The sequence below is a fragment of the Triticum urartu genome, chromosome 4 (assembly GCF_003073215.2).
Source record: "Triticum urartu cultivar G1812 chromosome 4, Tu2.1, whole genome shotgun sequence".
In the NCBI taxonomy this organism is placed as follows: domain Eukaryota; kingdom Viridiplantae; phylum Streptophyta; class Magnoliopsida; order Poales; family Poaceae; genus Triticum; species Triticum urartu.
In genome coordinates, this window is record NC_053025.1 from 456,893,685 (window position 1) to 456,918,092 (window position 24,408).

A 24,408-nucleotide genomic window follows, 5' to 3' on the forward strand; every position below is an offset into this window, starting at 1 on the left:
AGGTCTTCAGGCGTCGGACGTCTGGTCCCGACCGGTCGTCCGGTGGCTGGAGTTTCTTTCGCGGCCCTTCTTCTTGTTCCTCGTGCTTGGTGTCCTCGCCTTCTTGTCCATGGGCTTCCTCTTGGTTCCTGGTCATGCATAGCACACATGTTTGAGGTAGTAGCCATGTCTCACGTATGGAAAGTGAAAGTTCGGAGAGGAGCGAGTTCACCTTGTATCCAATGGTGTATAGTCGAGGTCTCATCTTATGTATCCTTGGGGCTTGGAGAGTAGTCGGAGTGTACATGGGGATGAACGTGGGATGCTCCGCATCACTTCTCCTCCTCCAACTCCAACTCCTCCTCCGGATCCACTGCATCTGAAGGTAGCCCCGCGGCGGTGCGGGCTTCGCGCCTTGCCCGGATATACTCAAGGAGTTGCAGCCGGCGCTCCGGCGTTAGAAATGGGTTGCTCCTTGCCTGGCGGCATGGGGCATGGCTACTAGTGGTGGCAGACGAGAAGTGAAAAGTGGCGGCGACGGCGGACGGGAGCAGGAAAATGTGGAGGGGAGGGTTTCGGTGCTGGCCGTCGGCTTAAATAGCCGAGCTAGGTAGTACGCGGCCCACAGGAGCGGCGACATCGGTCCGATGGAGGAGACGAGCTTCGGACCGCCGAAGTTTAGACTGTTGTTAGGTGGGACCCAGCAACGGTCCGACATGGCGGATGTGTCCGGCCGCTTCATATTTGAACTGAATATGAGAAGTGTCGGTTAGTTCAAGCATTTAAGATACGTTTGAGACGTTCATCTAAATCAAAAATCATAACCGGTCAGCGACCGAACGTACCGCCCGGGCATTTTGAGGCCGGTTTGACGGGCTCAGTTGTACTCCTAGATGCTTTGAGATGATCCGATTCCCCTCGCTGCCTGCTGCCTGGGACCACGTCCGGTCCTCTCTTCACCGAACCGGCAAACGGACGAGGTCAAACTTGGCCTGCCATGGCACGAGGGGAGCACAGAGAGGGCGACACCACCACATAATTAAGTGCGCACTACGCGATCCTCCCCTTTTAATTTAGTTTCAATCAAAGATACATACACAGTCCAGTGCACAACACCAACCAATGAACCACGCACCCTGAATGATGGCGCGATTGATCAGCGGAGAAGCTTGTGTTGGACTACAGAAAAAGCCTCTCCTTTTCTCGTTCACGAAATCTCCATCATTCAAAATCCGGGTCAAACCCAGCCGGATTTAATCATCCTGATCCCCTCCTCGTCCTCCCTCGCGGCGCGGGAGCTGCTTAGTACGAGTCAAACTGAGACCACGACGACGGACAGCTGCGCCCCGACGACCGGCCACGGCCACGGCGCGCGCCGCCGCCGGGCCGCCCGCGCCACCATGGGCGCCACGCCCTTCGACTTCGATTTCGACCACAAGAGGTGAGTCAGTGCCGCCAGCAGCAAATCAACCAAGCAACGGAGCCATGCACCGTCCACCAACCAGAGGGAACCGATGGCGCCCGCCCGCCCGCCCGCTCCGCCGACATCGTCGTGCCGCGCGCCACGTGCTCCGGAGCTCCCGCCTCCACGCAAAACGAGTTTTTTTCCCCCTTCCATTCCCACGATCTGCGGTGAATCCATCTTCTTCTATTTTCCCCTCCCTCTCTGCCTCGCGTCCGGGCATCGGGGGGCGTGGAGGGGGTGCAATTAACGGGCGGGCTCGCGCGCGGCTCCCCTCCCATCTCACCGCGATCCCGTCGCCGTTCGTGATTCTTCGCCCCCCACCCCGCCCACGACCTCCTCACCTCAATTTGATTTTTTTTCCCTCGCATTGCTTCCCATGTGCGCGGATCTCGGGGCGCGGCCGGCCTAGGGTTTATGGCTTTGGTCAATCCATGGCGTGCGCTGCCCAGGTCGCCCTGTCGCTTCTTCTTTAATGCGCGTTGATCCCCATGGACGCCGAGTACCGGTAAAGCCCATAAATGCCAGCCCTCATTTCCATTTCTTTGCCTTTTCCCTCTCCTCGTCGTCTTTTCTAGATTTGGTCCGGGTCAGGATTGGTGTTGGGGGTAATGCGGTGGCCGGAGTTGTCGTCTCTGGGCATTGTGGCTGATGTTGTTGAGGTTTGGCGCAGGGACGCTTATGGATTCGCGGTGCGGCCGCAGCATCTGCAGCGTTTCCGCGAGTATGCCAAGATTTACAAGGTAATTTGTCAGACTGCAAATGTTCTCTTCCTTTCTCTTGTTTATTTACTGATGGAAACTTCTCATCTTTCTGTGGGTTGGTCGCTAGGAAGAGGAAGATGAGAGAACACATCGATGGAAGGACTTCTTGGACAGATTGGCTGAATCTGCGGATTTGCCCAGCACACCCAGCATTCATGCCGCTGCTGCGGGGGATGCTGAAAGTGCAGAAAAGAGCGTCAAAGAAGAGCACCATGAAGCCGAAAACACAGATACTGACAAAAATTTGGAATATTTGAAGGAAGCTGACGGCAACGAGGAACTCAGAGAAGTAAATGGCGAGCCAGGAGATATTAAGGGTGTCACTAGCAACTTGGAAACCCCAAAAGAGGACAGCAGTAGCAGAGGGGCGGATTGTGATGATGAAGAAGAAGAAGGTGAAGCCGAAGAGAGGAACATCAAAATAGAATGCGTAGATGAAGTTGGTGAGAATGATGAATCCATAGAAGCTAAAGGCAAGCCAGAGGATTTCGAAGATGTCACCGGCAACTCAGAAAAACTGAAAGAGGAGAGTACTGCAGACTGTGTAACGCTGAACAAAGCCTCGGAAAAATTGAAGGAAATAAATGAATGCTCTGAAGAAATAAAAGTTATAAATGGGGGCTCTGAAGAATTTAAAGATCAAAATGGAGGGTTGAAAGAACTGGGAGAAGTGAAAAATGACAACTTCAAAAGGTTTGAAGAGATCCCCTTTGATAAGGGGTTGTTGGATGAATTGGAGCCTATAAAAGTCGAGTCCTGGCGGCGGGTGAGGGCATCACTCAGCATCATTGAGAAAATGATGAGCTCTCGGGTCATCAAAAGAAATGATACTGCAAATGCCATATCTGGAAAGGTTGCAACACAGCTTGCGTCAATTGAAGAAGACAGGGCAGTAGAAGAAACTCATGAAGGGAATTCAGCAGAGGAGTCACATGATGCAGAGAAGGCAGATCGGTCACAGGACGGGGCACCTGGTGATCCAACGAGTGTTACATTGGAGGGAGACAATGGAGGGTCTTATTTTCCTTGGAGGGAGGAACTGGAGAGCTTGGTTCGTGGAGGTGTGCCAATCGCTCTTAGAGGAGAGGTGCAGCTGCAACCAGAATTGCACCTTGCTTTTCTGTCGTCTATGAGATATACCTTTACAATTACATTTGGTTTGTTTCCTTGCAGATGTGGCAAGCATTTGTGGGTGTTGGCGCTCGGAAAATCACTGGGTATTACAACAAATTGCTAGATGAAAGGACAGATGTATTGGATGAAAAGGACCTTAAGGACCAAGTGGTGAATGAACAGAAAAGTTCACCAAAAAAGGATTCCAAGCCTGAGAAGTGGAAAGGGCAGATAGAGAAGGTTGTTCACTAACAGTTCAAACTAAGTGGAAGTGTGCCCTTGGTTAACAAGTTCTAGTGTTTCTAAACACTTGATTTTTTTTCTGTTATCATTACAGGATTTGCCTCGAACATTTCCAGGACACCCTGCATTAGATGAGGACGGGAGAAATGCCTTGAGGCGGTTATTAACAGCATACGCAAGGCATAATCCATCTGTTGGATACTGCCAGGTGATTTGCTCATTGAAGATTTTTGGATTTTGACCTTCCTTTTTGTAACCTACAACTGTAAATATTTTTTGTAACCCTTTTTAAGTGAACTATGAAAGAACGCCATTTTTCAAAGGTTAGTTCTAGCTAAGAATTTGTTGCCATCTTATAGTCGATGACATTTCAAAAATTTAAATAAAAATAGAAGAGATTTATAATCTATCATCCACTGTCTACTTTGAAATTAGGAACTTTACAATCAGTTCTGATGAACAAATTTTGATCTTCTCAACCGTAATAAGTAATATACATGGTTGAGATCAATGAGGCCTATCCTTAATTTCATATATGCAATTTCATCATTTTCTAGCTTTACGAGGTCAGGAAAGTTTTCACATGTTCAATTCACTACTTAGGCTACATTTATCTTGCTTTCCACATACCCTGCATCGGTTTTAGAAACATCTGTACTTTATATATTTAAGGGGAAAGTCTAATAGTATGAATCTAGCCCATTTGCAACCATCCATGAGTTTGTACGCCTAGACATCTTAAAAAATCTAAAAAACAATCATGGTAGTGTAGAAAAATACTATCATGTGTGTAGTGCAAGGAAACAAAAGATATGAACATCGCTTTGTTATATAACTTATTATCTCTTGCTTTGTTTGTACAGTATGCATAACATTATACTTTGTCATGATTTTTCTACATGTGCCTAAATTAGTGTTATGATTTTATTTATTTATTTGCATCGTGTGCAGACCTGTGAAGGGGTTTGTATGAGCCTATGTTCCTAAAATCTGCTTTGTACTTTTAATTTGAGATAACGATGGTAGTATTTTATCTTACATCTTTGGTTTTTCTTGTAGGCCATGAACTTTTTTGCCGGGCTATTTTTATTGTTCATGCCTGAAGAGAATGCATTCTGGTAGGACTGTGCCTTTTCTTTTGAAAGCTACATCTGATGAATGATAATTTTATGGTTCAAGATCGTAAGCTAGCTCCAGTTCTACAATTTCTTTTTCTTTTTTTTTTGTATTTTAGGGCTCTGGTGGGGGTCGTTGATGAGTACTTTGAGGGTTACTACACTGAGGAAATGATTGAATCACAGGTACTTCTGATTTTTTGACGATTTATTCATGCATGTTTTGTATGCCACGAACAGTTGTATAATGTTGCTGCTTCATTCACAGGTTGACCAACTTGTTCTTGAGGACGTTGTACGAGAAAGGTTCCCAAAATTGGGTCTGTATTCCAGTGATATTACTGATACCTATGTATTTTTACATTCACAGTATTACTAAAAAAATGATGCATGTGGATATGACTCACATTCAGTTGAAATCAGGAGCTGACATAGCTTAGATTTGTCTGAAGGCACAATGATTTATTTCCTTGAGAGCGTTTGATGGTGGTTATCACTTTGCACTCACATTGGTTGCAACTCTCTTTCAGCCAAACATACAGATATCTTGGGAGTTCAGGTGACATGGGTGACTGGACCATGGTTTCTTTCAATTTTCATCAACATGCTTCCATGGGAAAGTGGTCAGGTTTTATACAATATCTTTGTGCTTTCATGAAGATATGACAATATACAATTACGAACATTTTTCTCTAGCTTGCTCCTCTAATATTTGATTATTTAGAGCCCCTTAAATTACTTAGCATCTCAAGAAAATTTGTTAGGATATTGAAAAAAACCACACTAGTTTTTTTATGTGTTACATAATCCTTATATTTGTATATATGTTCGAACAGATTAATGATTTAACTATACCTTATTGGAACTTTTCCTGTCTTTTAGTTCTTCGTGTTTGGGATGTGATCCTTTTTGAAGGAAATCGTACAATGTTGTTCCGGACAACCCTTGCTTTGCTGGACTTATATGGTACTAGTTATCTGTTTTTGGATTAATCTGAAAATGTTACTATGTCCTATTGTTTGTTCATTTGACTAAACTTTGATGTCTACCCAACACTATATCTTTTATGTTAACTTTTAGGGCCTGCCTTGGTGACCACAAAGGATGCTGGAGATGCAATTACGTTACTGCAGTCTCTTGCTGGCTCTACCTTTGACAGCAGCCAACTTGTATTGACAGCTTGTATGGGTTTTCAGTCAGTCAAAGAAATGGGATTGCAAGAGCTAAGAGAAAAGCACAGGCCAGAGATTATAGCGGCTATGGAGGAAAGATCAAAAGACCGTAAATCCTGGAAAGATAAGAAGGGGTTAGCAACTAAATTATATAGCTTTAAACATGACCCCTCATCTGTGTGCCCACAAGTTGATTCCAAGGAAGGGGCAGATGGTTTGCAAGTGAATGGGGACTCTGGGTCAACAAACCTGGGGAGCTACCTTACTGGTTCAGCATTAGAAAATGAGTTGGATGAGGGCATTGATCTTCAAGATCAGGTAAAAAAGATCCTCTTCTACTGATTTCCATTTTTTCCTGTATGAGATGGTTGTTTCCCTAAAAGAATGTAATGAAGATGCGTGTATTATATGCATCCAAGTTTATTTGTCACTTTGATGGTTAAATTTTGGTGATTCGTAACAGTTCTCTGTGATGATCTTTTTGTATAATTTAATGGTTCTTTTTTCAACAACAACAACAAAGCCTTTAGTCCCAAACAAGTTGGGGTAGGTAGGTTAGAGCTGAAACCCATAAGGTCTAGAAACCAACTCATGGTTCTGGCACGTGGATAGCTAACTTCCACGCACCCCTGTCCATGGCTAGTTCTTTAGTGATATTCCAGTCCTTCAGATCTCTCTTTACGGACTCCTCCCATGTCAAGTTTGGTCTACCCCGACCTCTCTTGACATTATCAGCACGCTTTAGCCGTCCGCTATGCACTGGAGCTTCTGGAGGCTGCGCTGAATATGCCCAAACCATCTCAGACGATGTTGGACAAGTTTCTCTTCAATCGGGGCTACCCCAACTCTATCCCGTATATCATCATTTCAGACCTGATCCTTCCTTGTGTGGACACACATCCATCTCAACATGCACATCTCGGTTACACCTAACTGCTGAACATATCGTCTTTTAGCTGGCTAACACTCAGCGTCATACAACATTGTGGGTCGAATCGCCGGCCTATAGAACCTGCCTTTTAGCTTTTGTAGCACTCTCTTGTCAGTTGTCACAGTGAACGCCAAAAGCTTCGCGCCACTTATCCATCTGGTTTTGATTCGATGGCTCACATCTTCATCGATATCACCATCCTTCTGCAGCATTGACCCCAAATATTGAAAGGTATCCTTCTGAGGTACCACCTGCCCATCAAGGCTAACCTCCTCCTCGTGCTTAGTAGTACTGAAACCGCACCTCATGTACTCAGCTTTAGTTCTATTAAGCCTAAAACCTTTTGATTTCAAGGTTTGTCTCGATAGCTCTAACTTCCTATTAGCCCCCGTCCGACTATCATCGACTAGCACCACATCATCCGCAAAGAGCATACACCATGGTATATCTCCTTATATCCCTTGTGACCTCATCCATCACCAAAGCAAAAAGATAAGGGCTCAAAGCTGACCCTGCAGTCATATTTTAATCGGGAAGTAATCAGTGTCGCCATCACTTGTTCAAACATTTGTCACAACATTATCATACATGTCCTTGCTGAGGGTAATGTACTTTGTTGGGACTTTGTGTTTGTCCAAGGCCCACCACATGACATTCTGCGGTATCTTATCGTAAACCTTCTCCAAGCCAATGGACACTATACGCAATTCTATCCTTTGCTCCCTGTATCTCTCCATAAGTTGTCGTACCAAGAAAATGGCTTCCATGGTCGACCTCCCAGGCATGAAACCAAACTGATTTTTGGCCACGCTTGATGGTTCTTTTTCTGTATAATTTAGCTTTCGTTGAGCTTAATAATCTGATTTCTTTTGCCAATCTGGAATTTTGAATACACGTTGCATTGCTTTCACACAGGTAACATGGCTAAAGGTTGAGCTGTGCAAACTGCTTGAGGAGAAAAGATCAGCTGAACTCAGGTTCATGTTACTTCTGTTCTGGTTCTGATTTCATTTGTTCCCTTAAGACTTGTAATATGTGCTCACTTTAAGGCAGCATCAGTATAAATTTCATTTTCCTGTTATGCTACGATGCTGGTATAAGTTCTTCAGTTAAATATAAGGAAAAATGCATGTCCTTTCAATGTTCTGAGTGATAGTTAAAACAAAAGTACCTTTTGGTATTCAACATATATTAAAAATAGCAAACAAAAAGAACTTTTTGGTTTGAATAACAAATTGTCTACTGGCTCTGTTCATACATCCGAGTTTAGCTACAGTATTCAGGGGAAAAGGTATTATTCAAAGGGACACTGTGCTCCCTATCTCCTTCACGTCTTCATGATAAGTCAGAAGATATTTACTTTGTGTGACCAAATTTCTTGAAACCTGTTCGTCGGTTTCACTATAAAAGTCTTATCTAAATCTGCATCTGGAATTGGTATTAATCCTTAAATTCGTGTATATTCTCATCTTGTTTGTGATTGTAAGTTGGGCCATATGGCTTAATTTTGTACTGTAACATTTTGCTTACTTGGCCTCTCAACACATGTCCATAAAGCTTGGCTTATATTTCTTGATAATCACAGGGCCGAGGAGTTAGAAACTGCTTTAATGGAGATGGTCACGCAAGACAATAGACGTACGCTGAGTGCTACGGTAATGATGTTATCTGACTAACTTCTTTCCATAGGACAGCACAAATTTATGGCAGTTCAAACTCCCCGTCCTTTTTTGGGTTAAAAAGATCCTATGTTTGGATTTTTTCCTAAACATGCATCAAAATTCATGTCTTCCGTATTAGAAGAGGCACTGAGATAGTGAGATGGTGTGGGTCTTACAGCCAAAGCAACAAAAAATGTGAAGAGCAATAAACTGAAAGGCTAAGGGCTAAAGCCAGAACAAAACAAGGCAAAAACACACCAAAAAGGGAAAGAGCTGTACAGCTGATCAAACGTCAGGCCGCCGTGTGTGCAGTGGCAGCTGACGCAGCTCTTTCCCTCCAGTGAGCATCTATAGCTTGGCTTCGACGATGATTTCCTCAACCAGCATGGCAACATTAGGATTAGCAGAGTCAAAGACACTGTGATTTTGCAATTCCTGAGTTGCCACATGGTCAGCAAAATCAGAGAGCACGCGCCTTGTACTTTATGTCTGTATTTGTTTCTAAATAAAGAGTCACTTTAAGATTATCACAGTAATGATGTACTTTAAGTCCTTTGGTCCCTTTTCCCTTCTTTCTTAAATTTTGATCTATATGTTCTTGACTTAGAGAAGATTCTCAGGTTGAGAACTTGGAGGCAGAGGTATCTGAATTCCGAAGAACTTTCGAAGATAAGCAAGAACAAGAAAAGGCAATGCTTGAGGTGCTGTTTTAGTGCCTTGGCTTTAGATTGCATAACACTCTCAACTTTGAAGTATTTTGTTCTGTCTTCTTGCTTAAAAAGTACACACATTTACTTGCCCATGCAGATTTTGTTAAGAATGGAGCAGGAGCAGAAAGTGACAGAAGATGCCCGCATAGCTGCTGAGCGAGATGCTGCTGAACAAAAATATGCTGCTCATTTGATCCAGGTTAACCTTGGAGCCGCTTTTTAAAGCTGTTTTCTGGAAGTGCTGTTTTTCCTTCTACTTGTACAACTTATACTGTCGGGGAAGGTGAGATGCATAAGGTTTCATACCTTGTATATGCAGGAGAAGTATGAAGCAGTTTTGATAGCGCTTTCACAAATGGAGAAGAGAGCTGTGATGGCAGAAACTATGTTGGAAGCTACAAAGCAGTACCAGGCCGGGCAGGTTAAAGCCGTCCAAACGTTCGCCCCAAAGTATGTTTTGGTTACTTAGCTGAAATCTTTCACCCTCCTAGTATTACCTAGTATTATTGCTGTGCTCTTTTCGAAATACAGTTGTGAACTTTTACACTGGGCAACGAGCACGACTAATTTGCTTTTCAGCTCATTGTATGTATCTTAATAGCTTGTGCTTTAGTTGGTTTCTTTTGTTTTCTCATTGTCGCGTTCTCTGTCAGCAGATATTGTGGTTATTGCTGATATTTCTCACTGATTTTTAATATTTAATTCTGCAAGTCTATGTTCACATGGTAACATTTCATTTTACTGGATTCTTTTGTAGGTCACCGCATGCAGACCTTGGGAAGATAAATCAAGAACCAAATCAAGATACACCTAACAAGAAAGTGGGCTTACTTTCTAGGGGGCTTGGATGGCTAGAAAAGAGCAAGGTACGTCGTAAAATGTGCAGTGCCCTAGGATACAATAGTTTGTTTATCTATACAGAAGGACCAACCTCTCTATGTAATCCTTGGAGAAAAGGAGAAGCAGTTAGATCAATATATTCACATAGCATTTTGAAATCATGACAATCCCAATGGTTCTTCTAGCTAGAAAGATGATAAAAAACCAAGGTGCTGTTGGTTCATTAATTTTCGAATTACTTTTATCAGGGAAAGTCGAATCCCACTGAAACGAATGAAGGCTAAACTCCTGTGGAATCAGGTAGAAAATCGTCGGTGCCAGCAAGGATCTTGATATCCATGAGTGATTGGGTTGCCCGATCGCCAGAAGAATCCATAGAAACCAGCTATTTTTTGTTGGCAGGAAGAATCAACTTATGTTTCCCATGAAGTTTTGCTGAAATTGTACTTTGTATCATATTGGGTTCAATGGTCAGATGGAGTTATGTTGGTAGGTCTCTCTTTGCAAGGCATCCATGTAAACTTTCTTCTCCGATTAGTTTCATTAAGATTGTCAATATTTAGTGTTACGGTTAGGAGAAAGAAAAAATACACACGAAACCCCCTGTGTTGTTAGGTTAGTTTGTGAGGATGTCATAGGGTTATACTGGGGAAGAGCATGTTTTGTTTCTCTTGTTGAAAGAGTTTTGCAAAAGCACTGTAAAGGAAATGATGTTCCAGTGTCTTATTTGTTCTTTCGATGCGCAACATATTCTTGTCATATGTTGCTTAGTGTAAAAGACAAAGTATCTGTTGATTATTGCCAGGAATGATCATTCACTATTTAGTAAAATATGGCATCTATATTTGTGTTTGTTTACATTTTGTGACCTGTCATGCCCATAGCATTCAGTCGCAGGACATGCAACTGCCTGGTACAAGAGTCAGGAACAGTTGGATAATAATCACCTGAAAAATGGCAGATAAAATAGGAGTAAACACTACATAGTGAAAAATATGCAATGACCTAGATTTTTGTGTTAGAAATGAAAAAAAGGAAGAGATTGAACCAAAATTTGTGGAGCACAACCTCAACAAAACCATCAACACTTTTAGGTACGGGCTGAAGAGCACATGTACATCAGCAACATGTCAACAAGAGGAGGAAGCGAAGATTAAGCGTCATGGAGATATCTTCAACTACTATGAAGCTATGTTCCCAAAACCACATATGACAAACCTCAGGCCCTTAACAAGGGACACATGGATATTTGCACCTACTCTACTCTATCTATTTAGCTTCTACAAACAAAACTTCCCCCCTCCAGCAATTCGGCCATATCGGAATGGGGAGTAGAGCCTATTCTTGATCACGATATCATCATCATCATATCAAAGCCACAAACACTACATTGCTTTGCACTGGTGTCCCCATGACTATGATATACTACTAGTTCCTCTTATATATCTTCCCCGGGTTGGTGAACTTGAGCTGCTGACTGCTGGTGGGCTGGTCGCCGCGTTCTTCTGGACTTTGAGATGTGAGCAAGAGCGGCAGCTACGTCTGTAATCTGAGGTCTCTGGCTGGCTGTTGTATTCAGGCACATTCGAGCAACGGAAAGGACTTGGTACAATGATGTCATGCTGTACTGATTGCCAAGTGCTGGATCTGCCAACATTGCAAAATCCCTCCGGTTGATCAAAGGGGTGGCCTGAAATTATACACCAACAAGAGTCGCAACAATTAATCTTCATCGTAGAAAGGGAAACTCGTTTTACTTTTTAGACAAGGGTTCTTAAGATGTACATTAAAGGGGCAAACAAAAACTATATATGTTTCTGTCTAGTGTATGCCAAACTTATTGTGGCTTCCATATGAGGAATTATGGAGAAATGCCAAGAAGAATATTATCTCAGCAATGGCAAGACCAAATGTAATAAAAGAAGATAACAAATCTATAGTAATCAAATGGTTAAAAACTACTAATAAACTTATGATGCTTCTGCCAGTTTTCAGAAGCAAATAGAAATCAGAACTCACCAAAGATATACCAGGTAAACACAATATTGTCCTTGGTACAGCCATTATAGCATTGGGGGGAAGCAAGGAGTAGTTCTATAAAAGAAAAAAAAACGCAGGAAATGATGCTTACCCATTCAGCAAGGCTACGCTCAGCTTTGATTCGACTCTGATCTAAAGCCTTTCTTCCTGTGATTACCTCCAGTATGACAACACCAAAGCTGTAAACATCTGACTTGATAGTCAACTGACCGCTCTCAAGATACTCCGGCGCACAATACCCAGGTGTACCCATCACTCTAGTTGAAACATGAGTATCGTCGCCAGTCGGACCTAGCTTTGCCAAGCCAAAGTCGGCCAGCTTTGGATGATATTCCTCACCAAGCAAAATATTCGCACACTTCACGTCACGGTTTATGATAGGAGGGTTGCAGTTAACATGCAAATGCTTCAGGCCTTGAGCTGCCCCAGCAAGTATATTTATCCTTGTATTCCAGTCAAGAGGCTTCTTATTAGGGGGAAGATCTGGGAAGATAAAAAACAAAACCGAATTCTGGTTAAAAAAGCTTCTGATTATTCTTCAAACAATATAAATATAAATATATATATATATATATATATATATAGTAGTTTAGTAACATACCAAAAATATGAGTTTCCAATGAACCCAGAGGCATGTATTCATAGACTAAAAGCCTCTGATCATCATCAGTGCAGAAGCCAACAAGCTTGACGAGATTCGGGTGATGCATCCTGCTCAACACCATAACTTCTGTGCAGAACTCTCTGTTCCCTTGCAATCCATTGGGGTTGAGAATCTTTATAGCAACCTGTTGCAGCAACATACAAGCGAATCATATAGTACACCATATCCTCTCACAAGCCTCACTTTTCATAACAAAACAACCTCAGTAAACCATAGCACAGAACGTCGACAACATTAAAAAATACGAAACAAAATGCTACCGCGATCCATTCTTGAACTCACATCAGTTTAACTTCTCATCACATTGTCGTTCATGTGACTAACAATTTAGCAAGAAAAAATCTTTTGTGTTTAATACATCTGTAATTCCAATTATTGAACTGCCCATAGAACACATGAACTCACCTCGTTGCCGTCCAGCACACCTTTATAAACCTTTCCGAACCCACCCTCTCCTAGAAAGTGATCTCGTGGGAAGCCCAATGTCGCCGCATTCAGCTCCTCGTAGGTGAAAGATAGGCGATTGGTATGCAGACCAGGGCTTGAGATGAACTTAGTGCGCACGGCCCCCTGACTGGCCTCTAATCTTGACATCTCTGCAGAAACAAAATAGATGCACCACCATTGTAGTTGTCAGCTATCACATGAAAAAGCCTAAACACTTCCATTATCCAAAACAACACCCGTTTATGTGGGAAATTATGAATCAGCAAAAAGGAACCGAACAATTCCAATTAGTATACAAGAACAAAAAGGTTTATTGTAAACAGAAAAGTCAAAATGACAGAAATAACACAATTCTTTACTCAACAATATCCATGTTGAAGCAATCATGCCATCTAATTATTTGTTTTTGAGTAAAGTATAGATGCATGGGGTTACCCAGTAATACACTAGGAACACATAGATGTATACAGTTGTACCTCATTAATAAGCACAATAAACAGGGGCAGCTATAAACAACATGTAACCTGTTTCATTTGGCATATCGTACTGCACATATTCAAAATTTTATTTTGGTGTCTCACTTAAGTTTTCATCTATATCACCGAAATACAGGTTTGGCCAACACACCAATCCAACCATAGCAAGAAAAAGGGACAGAAATTTGACCGGGAACATGTATTATGTATACATCACACATAGCATCGCGATCGGGACACAGTGGTCCCCCCTCGTAATAACATTAATTTACTTCCTAAATAAAAATTTCCAGAATCAGAGAACATTTACTCACTAGCTAGTAAAATAATGTGCAGTTTCAATACCCAGAACAACACTTTCTGTTCTAGGAGGTTAGTTGGACGTTTGCACTGTTTTGGTCGGCGCCACCGCCACCGCCACGGTGATTGTGTAGGTTTTGGGCCACTTTGGTTATCTTCTTCTAAATATAGAAGAAGACTACGGATGTTCAAAAAAATATAGAAGACCTCAAGACTGTGCTTGACGTGTATTTTATAGAAAGAAGAAGAACCCCTAGGACCACAAGTTCATGGCGAAATTAATTACTCAATCGGTTGAAAATATACTGTATACCGCCAGTATATCTTGTCCTGCACACAGACCAATGAGATACTAAATGACTAGTAGAATGCCCCTAATTATTATCCTGATTTATTAAAATTAACTATATTCGATGTACTACATATTTTTCATGGTACATTAGCGAACAAGATCTCTCCATGCCCTGCAAACTTGAAAGTTGAAACAGTGGGAGTAGCCGATTGGTAAAAAAGTGAATTGAAGTGTCCAAAGATGCAGCAATTTCTTGATAGTATATCCAAAGATGTGCACATGCAAAGCAGAAAGAAAGGAACGCGTGAATCTTGTGCGGTTTCAGGGCCGAGAATCACACTTTCTTGGCGGAATCAATTACTTAATCGCGAAGAAATGGACTTGCACGAAATCCTAATTCCCAAGAATGCAACGACTCGAACGATTGCGCGTAGAATACCCAAAAATCACGAGGAAGCATTGCGGCATCCCAAATTCTGGGAACGAAGACGGGCACGGCCGCCCATGGCATGGCACTATTCCGCACACATTTCACGAACCAGACATCAAGGGAAGAAGCGCCAAAGAAACCACGGGATCAGCCGCGCAAGAACCCTCGCTCATAGACCACCGACGTCAGAAACGAACCAAGAATCCGATCAACCGCACGATGCCAAGAGACTACGTCGAGCGGCGGGGCCAAACTAGCAGGCCGCCGCGGCGAAGACACGGCCAAGAACCGGCGCCGCACCGGCGTCATGGGAGAAGAAGGAGGAGGAGAAGAATTCCCGCACCGCAAAGGAAGAGGAGGAAGAAGGAAGAAGCCGCGCGCACGTACCAGCTGATGGCGAGGGCGTGGGCGACGGCGAGGCGGCCGGCGCGATCTGGGACGGCTTCTCGGCGGGCTCCTTCCTCCTGTCCCCCGCCGCGGCGCCCTTCTTCTGCGACGAGGTGCAGCACCCCATGGCCGTCCGCCTCGTCGGAATGCAGTGGTGGATGGAGGGAGGGAGTGAGGGATGGTGGAAGGGAAGTGCGCAGCGCAGGGTTTGAGAGCCGGAGGTTGGAACGGACGACAAGCGCAGGAAGAATGTGGGGGAGAAACGGACGAGACGAGACGACTCCGTCCTCCCTTTTGTCCACGACTCCGAGTAAGGACGGAAGGGATGCGCGCACTGTCCTCAGGTGCCGTCTGCTGCCTCCGCCACGCCACGCCACGCCCGCCCCGCGTGACCGTTTTGCTTCCGTGGACACGCACGCGCACTCTCCGCTACGGGGGCGCGCCTTCGGACCTACGTTACGTACTTCCTCCAAGTACGCCTTCCTTTGGACTCTTCTTTTTCTCTCTTTGGTCTCTGTGAGTTCGCTCAGGCACGTCCTTCCTTGCGCCGCCTTCGCCGCCGCAGTCTGTTGGTCGCGGTTTCCGGGGGGGCTGGGCGAGGCGGAGATGGAGGAGTACGGCGGGGGGGACCTGCTGGGCGAGGCCATGTGCGCCGGCGCGCGGGTGGTGGTGGTGGAGGACTGCGTGGAGGCGCCCGCCGCCTTCGTCCTCCACCTCCTCCTCAAGCGCGCGCTCGCCGCGGGCGGTGGCGGTGGCGCGGCGCTCCTCGCCCTCGCGCACCCCTTCTCGCACTACGACCGCATCCTCCGCAAGATGGTAAGCGCCCCGGCCGCTCACCCGCATTTCCCCGAGCACTTCCCGTGCTTGCTACCACCCTTACCATAACCTAACCACGGTCTCTGTCTCACACACACTTGTTACTTGGTGAGTACTGCAGAGCTGTACCATGTCTTAGTTGAGAAATTATGTAAGCATGCGCTTACTTGCATCGATTGATCGGCTCGATGGGGCCAAAATCAAAGTGTATTGAGCTGTAAATAAATGGGTGATAGCCCATCAGAAAATTTGACAAGGTGATCTGGGTATAGAATCTACTCGTAGATAAATTCCTGCTCTAATCTGAATGTGGAACGGAAGTTGCTGTCGTAAATCAAACTCCGTTGCCGAGCATCATCCATCATAGCAGTGAACCATTGGGTTTAAGCATAAAGCTTGATGTCAGAACTGTATAGTTGTGTTGCCAGGAAGCCAGTACTGAGTGAACTGGCAGCAATAGCTCGATGTCTGTGACACTTCGGTATTTCAACAACTAGCTCATCCAGAACCAGAAGGTTTAGCAAGTTTGCACAAGTTAAATCTAACTTTGATTGCTGCACTGGAGGCTGGACTGACCATTCAGCAAACGTGTATTTTTTGATTTCTACCAGTATTGTGGCCTAGTTTAAATGTTGGACGGCTTATGATTTCGTCTCCTGAAATTTTCCAGGGCTGTAACTTATCCATGCATAGGAAGAGTGAGAGGCTTCATTTCTTTGACTTGCAGGCGTTCCCAGGCAAGCAATCTTTGAGTACCTTGTTTCTCCAAATGCTGCATCATTGTTAACAAGTCGCTGATTTGCATGCTTCTTTACTCAGGTGGAACAAGGGGAGGTGCCATTGCTGATAGCTTAGCTCAGCTGTATAGTGCTGTTCAGAGAGTGGTGGAGACATACAGGGCTGGGGAAAATGCAGGTCGGCTCACGGTTATGATAGATGATGTTTCACTCTTGGAAGTTGCTGCCAATGGTTCTGCAGATGATGTCTTGGACTTCTTGCATTATTGTGTGACACTTACGTCTGAGATGGTAAAACTGAATCTGCCAATCACTGCCAGTACTCTTTCTTCAGAGCATATTCACATTTTTTTACACCTTGCTTGTGTCTTGGCAGAATTGCTTGCTTGTGGTTCTTATTCATGAGGATATTTATTCAAGCGAGGATGGTGTGGGACTTCTGGCACATCTGCGCTATATTGCGGATCTTGTGATTAAAGCAGCACCTCTGAGCACTGGTTTAGCCGCTGATGTTCATGGACAGGTCGGTTCTTGATCACCACTCTGCATACTTTCGGTTCTTGGTTTGATTTTTTGAGCCACTATATATAGCTGTGAATTTACTCCAGCGAACATTGGTCTTATTGTGAATGATGGCACTTGGCACCGTCCATTTTATTTACAGTTGACAAGCGTTTCATTCTTTTGTCAACAGCTGTCAGTGGTAAACAAAGGAATGCTCATCGAGCAGAGGCCGGCGAAAGGGCAGAAAGTTTGGAACTTCCATTTTAAGGTGAAGGAAAACGGCGCAGACTTCTTCTACCCAGGGAGCAGACATTAGAACTTTGGCCACAGTAAAACTGCACAGCAGATATCACTTCAGTGATGCCAGTTGATGCGTCGCTCGTTATGTTGAAGTTGCCCTGTTTTAAGGAATATCATGGAAAGGAAAGTAGCATTGCCTGGTTCAGGACTCGCATCGTTGCGTCTCTTTTTGCCTTTTTTTAGGAAGTTTGTGTTGCCTTTATTCATTGGAAAAGGGGGTGTACACAACATTGTAAGCCTGTGATATGGAGTATTCGAGCAGACGCTAGGGGAACTGCAATGCCAAAACATCAGTACTCCCTTTGTAAAGTTGTGATCTAAAAGGTCTCATATTACTCCCTCCGTAAAGAAATATATGATCGTTTAAATCATTATATTAGTGATTTAAACAAGCTTAGGCCTCCTTTGGTTTGGAGGAATTTCATAGGAATTCTAGAGGATAGAATTTTTATAGGATTTTTTCCTTTAGAGCCCTTTGGTTCATAGGAATGGATTCCTATTCCTACATAGGATTGGTTCCTATCCTCCACATTTCATAGGAAAATAAAAATGAGCCTAGACTCAATGGAAAAATTCCTTTGGTGTCAACCAAATGACATCTTGTTTCCTATTCCTACTCATAGGATTTGAGATACATGTCATCTCATTTCCTACAAGATTCCTATTCCTACGATAATCCTATCCTATGAACCAAAAGAGGCCTTATATTTCTCTACAGAGGGAGTAGAAGTGAAGTGCAACCTTTTGACTTTAGAACACCACCTTGTCAGTTATATCAGCTTGGTCAAGGTTGAATGATTTAACATGCATTATGTATATAGATAGATATGAGTGACAACTTGGCTACTGGCTTGCTCCTTCTTAAGACTCTTCTTGAGTAAGACTAAGCATATCTATCTCTCCAAGAGAACTGAAGATCGCAAACAATAACGAGGGGTAACATGCATGGTGCTTACTACGACGGACGGCCACATAGATTAGATATTACAAATTTTCATCTGGAGTCAGCCGGCCAGGGACAATAATCATACGGGTGGGTCTTTATTTGTTGAGCACTCTAATGTGAGAGTCAATAACCTATGTACGTATGTAGTAACATTCGCTACAGAAGGGAGGGTCGTGTCATCTGTCTGCTGCTTGGCCTGCGTCATCTTCTTGTCCAGACTGTCGGACGAATTGCCCACGGACACGTGGCCGCTGCTCGGCAAGTCTCTTCCTGCTTTGGTACCGCACCTGAAAATAGCCAAGCAGATGAGGCCGTCAATACAAACCATCAGAAACGTCCAATGCATCAGCAGATAAAATCGCACTCCCCAAGGCACTATCAATTGCATTTCCTACGCCTATGCTGCTACGCTATTCCGTTTGCTGGCCTGCCATTACATTTTTGGAAGCAACATAAAGCTCATGTTTCTCTCTCGCTCTTTCTCTTTTTGTTTTGTTTTGACAAAATTAAGCGTTTCTCTCTTTCAGAAGTAAGAAGTTAATATTCATCATCGTCATGACATAAATAACCGAGTAGGTTCTAGTTTGCGTCCAACTACTTGGAAAACATTCCTGGTCATTCATACTATACTAAATCAAACTGAAAGGGGCCTAATTTTTGAAGTCCCTGCTTTAGAAAGCATGTAGCTGAAAATAGATTTACCTTTTTCCCGAAGTTCCTCTCTTTCCGCTTCTGCCTGAATTTGTTCACTGCAGCTTCTCGTTGGCTGAGCTGATTCTGACATACCATGTCATTGCCACTACCGCTCGGCCCGCTCCCACTACCGTTGCCACCGCCAGCCTCAGTTTTGTCCATGGTACCACTGTCCAGGTTTGGCCTTGCAATATTGGGAGCGGAGCTACTTCCGTTTTGCGTATTGCTTCCATTATTGCTGCCTGAGACGCTCCCGTTCACACCATAGTTGGCAGCATGACCTTCCAGGGGTAAATCAGACGCATTGGATGAACCACACCGGGCGTTTGATGCACGGTCAATTAATGTCTGTTGCTGTGCCATAACATGGCGGTAATAGTGTGCATGATGGTGATGCTGCACAGAGCTTTGCTGTGCCTCACTTGAGTGGCCCACTTTCACTGCATTGGCAATTTCTTCAGCAGCTTTGTCCTTGCGTGCTGCGTCAGCTGGTGACACTCGGTGCTGCATCGGATGGAATGCTGAAGTCTGCTGGTTTGATTTAACAAGTGATGGTGACATAACTCTCTCCCTGTCTGTACAAGGCTTTGCGATGGCATTCTTGGTACTGGAGCCCATGTCATTGTTGTTGCTACTGCCATTTGAGCCCTGCTTTATTTGAGCAGCATCTGAATTTGACTCCATCTTGCAGGTGGAGTTCGTTTTCACAGCCTCTGAGCTGTTATCTTGAGGTGAACAGCTTCCCCGAAATGTTGCCCCACCTTGATCGGAAGCCATGGGAGTATGGTACCTTGCAAAATAAAGGACAGTTAGTACGCAACTTATTACTGTGTTCATAACTTAGTAACTATAGTGATGTTATGCTTTGCACCTGGTGAATGCTGAGATGTTTGATCTTTTCAGAATACTTCGTTCATCATGGATTTCAGTTCCACATCTAGTTGTTTCCGATATCTTCAGACCCAGCTCTTGGGATGGCATGTTGATGGGAGAATCGTTTTTCATTTCATTCCCGTTTGGCATCTTGGAGGAGCAGTCAGGTGCATCAGTGATTCTAGCAGCCTGTTTCGATTCTGTGTTTCTGGCTATTGAACTAATCAAATCAGCAGTTTGACTAGTTGGTTTGTCGATGACTATTTTGTTTACTGACTTGTTTTGACATGTGAGATTCTCATGCTGTTTTTCTGTTGGATTAACAGACATCTCATTTGGAGAAGATTGATACCCAAGACTTGAATTTCTAGGAGCGCCTATTTCTAAGTATTTCCCCATGGAGTCATCTGCATAAGAAGTGGCAGTTGGTTGACAGACAGTAAAAGGTGTATTTACTTTGTACAAAGGATACTGTTAGCATAAGATACCATTATTTTCTTTTTGATTATTGATGTTCCTTTTATTTGCAGTCGGCAACCACCTATTGCTGCCTATCTCTGATCTGGGGTGAATTACTTGCGCACAAGTACTATCAGGTGAATCTGCTAGATGATCAGAAGACACAAGTTGTGGGCTATCAATCTCCACAGCACGCTTCGTCCATGAACTCTGCATTTTAATATAGATCGGTGGCATGAGAATAGATTTCCAGAAGAGATTTCTTAAAAAACATTAGCACAAACGCTATCATTTTGTTACTCAGTTCTAAGGGTGGACTCAGGGTGAGACGTTAAAAGGTCTAAAATGCCCACGGTGAATCGGTCTAGGATCTGATCTGGGGTGAATTACTAGGAAGTACAAAGTATGTGCACGAAAAACTTGTACTTAACACATAGCTTTTCAACCAGCAGAGGTATTAATCCTATTAATTTTGGAAGAGTCAAACATTTGTTCTGAGTAGTATTCAACTAATACCCTTTATATTACATCTATCGCAATCTTCTGATGAGTAAGGAGTACCTTCCAATTTTAAGTAACCGACGTACCTGAGTGCCACTGCCATTATCACTGCCATCCCTAGCATTGGGCCCAACACTAAAGTCGTCATCAGCATCATCATCGTCATCGTCATCATCATCATGACTGCCGCCACTGTTGTTCTCATATTCATCACCAGCCTTCGGCTTGGAACATTTTTGTGTATGGATGCCACTTTCACTTCCACTGGACTAGATTCAGAAAAAGGCAAATTCCAGAGTGATAATCAGAGAAGATAAATAGGTAGGTCAAAGAAACTATGCCCTCGTGACTTTTGGGCTTGGTTTTCCGACATGAAATAAGCTAGACCAACAACAAGCAACTTACACTGTGGCATCGCCTCCATATATGCTGCCAAAGGGTCTTAAGTTCATTCTTCCGTATCGGCTTCACTAAGAAGTCAACTGCTCCCTTTGATAGACACCTAAAGACTGTACTCATCGAGTCATTCTTAGACATCACTGCACGGAAACAACATAAGCTTTAGAAGCTAAGAATATTTAAACTAAAAAATTAACAAGGACCAAAATAAGCGTATTAATCTGTTGGAGCAATATGGTTGAGCAGGAAAGCTACTTACTGATCACAGGAATGCCCTTGCAAATACTGTGACTCGTGATCTTACTGAGTAGACCAATTCCAGATAGACAAGGCATGGCGACCTCAGTTAATACAAGGTCAATACGGTTTTGCACATCTTCAAGATATTGCCATGCATGCAATCCATTCTCAGCAGCGATAACTACAAAGGAAAGATATGCATTTTACAATCAATGGACTGACGTAATTGAAACAGTTTCAAAGAAAAGCAATATTGATTTAGCTTTCACCTTTGAATATAAAAGGAAAGGCATAATTCTAATAGGAGATAACATAATGTACTGAACAAATTAACAAACACATCAAACATACAATTTACATTAGGAAGATCCATGACACTTGAATAAAGTTTGTATTTACCCAATATGGGTGTGGCTAGGTCTCACTCGACTAAGACTTAACCAAGTTTCAGTCAAGTGACATACTCCCTCCGTTCCTAAATATAAGTCCTTTTAGAGATTCCAATACGGCTACATATGGAGCAAAATGGGTGAATCTACACTCTAAAATATGTCTACATAGGAAGAAAAAGACTTATATTTAGAAACGGAGGTAGTAGTATATAGGAAGAAAAAGGAATAAACTAAAAAGAAATTTTTTGCACAGATCTCCATGCAAGATCAAACGAATATAGCATCGACTGAGATATAACCAAGTCTCAGTCGACTGAGACCTAGCAAAACCGTTACCCAATTTAGTGCAAGAAACTACTCAAAGATAACTAGGCTCAAGTTTGCAAAGTTCCTAGCTTCAGCTAGCTCGTGAGAGTGGGGATAAGTAAGGCCTTGTAAAATCACTTCAGTTGCACTGATTTCAATTAGCAGCAAGACCAAATGTAAGTTGGCTATTTGATTTTTCTTTCTCGGTGTTGGTGCTCACCTTGGCATCTTTTTAACAAAGTTCCTGGCCATTTATAGATTCATCCATGTTAACAGTTAACAAAACTATGCTGACTGATCAAGATTGACCATGCCCATCAACTGATGCACCAAGACAGGAGCATTCACCATCAGGCACCTTCTTCCACTGAAGTAAAACTAATAGCCACATCAACTAATTGCTGACTGGGGAATTGAATGAAGATCTCATATTCTAAATACAGGTCGGCATCATGGTGTCTTTAGCTATGATCAATTAGGATGTGCCATCAAAATCATTGCTCTTATTTTAGCATGCGCGATGCACTCTTTTTCACAACAAGCAATTTCAGTTCCCCCTTTTCCACAGTAAGCAATTCCAGTATCCCCTTGTTCTTTTTTTTTTGGAAAAGGAGGATAACCTCCAGCCTCAGTATCCCTGTATAAATGTTGTGATAGATGTATGGTCGCACTATCAGTTCAAAATCAACTCGAAGTGAAATCTAAAACCGAAAGAGAGAGAACAAAATACAACAACATGAACACTCTGGCCTCTAACAGACCTACAAACTACAAAAGATCAAAATCGAATTTAATAATTTACTTGAAACTAGAGTTTAAATTTGCAGGGCATTACCTTCATAGCCACACTTACGGAGCAGAGCACGGACAACATGTCGGGTACAGTCATCGTTCTCCACCAGCAAGACCCTTAGTGTCTCCACCGGCAGGAACTTCTCCCAGCGGATGACCCGGCCTTGCTGCTGCTTGTGCTCGTCCAAGCCTGGTGGCGCACTGTGCGTGCTGGGCCAGTCCTCTTCCTTGCTGCCGCCCCTCCATTCCTTGTCCTCGTTTGCCTTGAGGGCATGGCCATTCTCTAAGGCGCCGTTTCCAGTTCCCCTAATATCACTGGTGGAAGGTCCGTCCGCGCCAGCTTGACCGGCGCTCACCATCAGCTGGATCCGTGGCGTTTGCAACTAGAGACGGTTGACAAACGACGGAGCATGCCCTATGCTGGGTTCAGATATGGGCATGCTGCATCCAACTAGTGGAATCTGCAACAAGCACGCATGGATCAAGGTCGAATCTATCACGAGCATGAGAAATGCTTCGAATTATGGGCAGTTCGTCGGCAATTGACACGCACACCGTACGAAATTGGTAAGGGTCGGCGCGCGATGCCAATGTTTGGAGAACGGATTTATCGTACAAAATTGGTACTTACTAGTTACTATAGCAAAGATGAGCGCAATTTAGAGATTATAGGAGCTTAAAAGACTGAGGAAATAGTCTTGGTGATGAGATGAAATTAGACTGCATCAGCAGTACTCGAGCTTTCAACAGGACCAGACAGGTAAACCAAGCGTCAAACTCCCACCGCGACTCAACCCCGACGAGGCATCTCTGAAAAAGCGCCTCACGGCGCTCCACCTGTGCCGGATTCCGGCGGCGGGCGGCCGAGATCCACCGGATTCGGAGGTCGTGAAACCCCCGCCCCAAAATCAGCTAAAGCGAACCCCCAAAAAGGTGGGCAGAGACGAGCGCTCGCGTTGCCAGAGGGAAGGGCGAGAGGGCGCGCACCGTGGGGGGTCGAGGCGCGGGCGGTGGCGGCATGGGCGTGGGCGCGCGAGCTTTGACCCGCGCGTGGAAGTAGCCGTGGATGTTTCCCACGACGCGGCGGGGTGTTACGAGGACCACCGGCCGAGAGGTAAAACTGAGCCTGGGCTCTGTCTGGGGGGAGAGGAGAAGGGGTGGTGGTGAAGGAAGGGGGGGGAGGGGAGGGGGGGGAAATAGATAACGGGGTGACCCTGACGTGGAGCAAGTGGAGACGGGGAGGGCCGGAGGGAGCGGGTGGGCCCCGCGACCCGCCGGGATCCGACGAAATCTAAAGCCGCGCGCTCCATCGGCCCGTCAGATCCGCCCCGGGGAGCCCCGACACGTGGAGCGTGGCGTGGGGCTCCGCCGCGGCCGGGGCGCTGCCGGGTGGGCCCGGGCGACGCACTTCGGTAGGTGCGGGT

At 44.4% G+C, this 24,408-nt stretch overlaps 4 protein-coding genes across 7 annotated transcripts; 2 read left to right on the forward strand and 2 right to left on the reverse strand.

Moving 5' to 3' along the window:
- Positions 1–1,064: 1,064 nt before the first annotated feature.
- LOC125552042 (ecotropic viral integration site 5 protein homolog) lies at positions 1,065–10,832 on the forward strand. 3 transcript variants are annotated; one of them, XM_048715493.1, is made up of 18 exons: positions 1,069–1,420; positions 2,115–2,184; positions 2,273–3,292; positions 3,379–3,558; positions 3,656–3,769; positions 4,621–4,679; positions 4,796–4,862; positions 4,945–4,996; positions 5,207–5,299; positions 5,559–5,642; positions 5,757–6,166; positions 7,695–7,756; positions 8,365–8,434; positions 9,061–9,141; positions 9,248–9,349; positions 9,470–9,600; positions 9,908–10,016; positions 10,239–10,832. In XM_048715493.1, the coding sequence occupies exons 1-18, from the start codon at positions 1,380–1,382 to the stop codon at positions 10,272–10,274; spliced, it is 2,781 nt and encodes a 926-aa protein (XP_048571450.1). In that variant the 5' UTR covers positions 1,069–1,379; the 3' UTR covers positions 10,275–10,832. The 3 variants fall into 3 exon arrangements, 2 of the variants coding, with proteins under 2 accessions (XP_048571450.1, XP_048571451.1); XM_048715494.1 differs by lacking the exon at positions 1,069–1,420 and adding an exon at positions 1,481–1,949; XR_007303366.1 differs by lacking the exons at positions 9,908–10,016; positions 10,239–10,832 and having other exon boundaries at positions 1,065–1,420; positions 9,053–9,141.
- A 312-nt stretch (positions 10,833–11,144) lies between these two features.
- On the reverse strand, positions 11,145–15,440 carry LOC125552044 (serine/threonine-protein kinase PBL27-like). The gene is made up of 5 exons (XM_048715497.1): positions 15,027–15,440; positions 13,100–13,290; positions 12,632–12,818; positions 12,122–12,513; positions 11,145–11,680 (listed from the first exon to the last, which is right to left on the reverse strand). Exons 1-5 carry the CDS (start codon positions 15,151–15,153, stop codon positions 11,429–11,431), a joined length of 1,149 nt encoding a protein of 382 aa, XP_048571454.1. The 5' UTR covers positions 15,154–15,440; the 3' UTR covers positions 11,145–11,428.
- An 85-nt stretch (positions 15,441–15,525) lies between these two features.
- Positions 15,526–17,676, forward strand: LOC125552045 (elongator complex protein 6). The gene is made up of 5 exons (XM_048715499.1): positions 15,526–15,842; positions 16,513–16,579; positions 16,662–16,870; positions 16,956–17,102; positions 17,274–17,676. Exons 1-5 carry the CDS (start codon positions 15,633–15,635, stop codon positions 17,397–17,399), a joined length of 759 nt encoding a protein of 252 aa, XP_048571456.1. The 5' UTR covers positions 15,526–15,632; the 3' UTR covers positions 17,400–17,676.
- A 634-nt stretch (positions 17,677–18,310) lies between these two features.
- Positions 18,311–24,175, reverse strand: LOC125552043 (two-component response regulator-like PRR73). 2 transcript variants are annotated; one of them, XM_048715495.1, is made up of 9 exons: positions 23,972–24,175; positions 23,028–23,445; positions 21,514–21,675; positions 21,261–21,394; positions 20,942–21,124; positions 20,384–20,564; positions 19,894–20,302; positions 19,032–19,812; positions 18,311–18,616 (listed from the first exon to the last, which is right to left on the reverse strand). In XM_048715495.1, the coding sequence occupies exons 2-9, from the start codon at positions 23,341–23,343 to the stop codon at positions 18,506–18,508; spliced, it is 2,277 nt and encodes a 758-aa protein (XP_048571452.1). In that variant the 5' UTR covers positions 23,344–23,445; positions 23,972–24,175; the 3' UTR covers positions 18,311–18,505. The 2 variants fall into 2 exon arrangements, with proteins under 2 accessions (XP_048571452.1, XP_048571453.1); XM_048715496.1 differs by lacking the exon at positions 23,972–24,175 and adding an exon at positions 23,769–23,946.
- Positions 24,176–24,408: the final 233 nt, after the last annotated feature.

Excerpts from the sequence above, each read along its gene's own strand:
- LOC125552044 (XM_048715497.1), bottom strand. The coding sequence starts at position 15,153 with ATGGGGTGCTGCACCTCGTCGCAGAAGAAGGGCGCCGCGGCGGGGGAC. Across the intron at positions 12,819-13,099 it reads GTGTGCTGGACGGCAACGAG|GTTGCTATAAAGATTCTCAA; the intron begins GTGAGTTCATGT and ends TTGCTGCAACAG. Across the intron at positions 12,514-12,631 it reads ATTGGAAACTCATATTTTTG|ATCTTCCCCCTAATAAGAAG; the intron begins GTATGTTACTAA and ends TTATCTTCCCAG.
- LOC125552045 (XM_048715499.1), top strand. The coding sequence starts at position 15,633 with ATGGAGGAGTACGGCGGGGGGGACCTGCTGGGCGAGGCCATGTGCGCC. Across the intron at positions 16,580-16,661 it reads TGACTTGCAGGCGTTCCCAG|GTGGAACAAGGGGAGGTGCC; the intron begins GCAAGCAATCTT and ends TTCTTTACTCAG. Across the intron at positions 17,103-17,273 it reads CCGCTGATGTTCATGGACAG|CTGTCAGTGGTAAACAAAGG; the intron begins GTCGGTTCTTGA and ends TTTTGTCAACAG.
- LOC125552042 (XM_048715493.1), top strand. The coding sequence starts at position 1,380 with ATGGGCGCCACGCCCTTCGACTTCGATTTCGACCACAAGAG. Across the intron at positions 3,293-3,378 it reads CAATCGCTCTTAGAGGAGAG|ATGTGGCAAGCATTTGTGGG; the intron begins GTGCAGCTGCAA and ends GTTTCCTTGCAG. Across the intron at positions 4,863-4,944 it reads AGGAAATGATTGAATCACAG|GTTGACCAACTTGTTCTTGA; the intron begins GTACTTCTGATT and ends CTTCATTCACAG.
- LOC125552043 (XM_048715495.1), bottom strand. The coding sequence starts at position 23,343 with ATGGTGAGCGCCGGTCAAGCTGGCGCGGACGGACCTTCCACCAGTGAT. Across the intron at positions 21,676-23,027 it reads CCGTAAGTGTGGCTATGAAG|TTATCGCTGCTGAGAATGGA; the intron begins GTAATGCCCTGC and ends TTTCCTTTGTAG. Across the intron at positions 18,617-19,031 it reads AGAGGAACTTCGGGAAAAAG|GTGCGGTACCAAAGCAGGAA; the intron begins GTAAATCTATTT and ends GGCTATTTTCAG.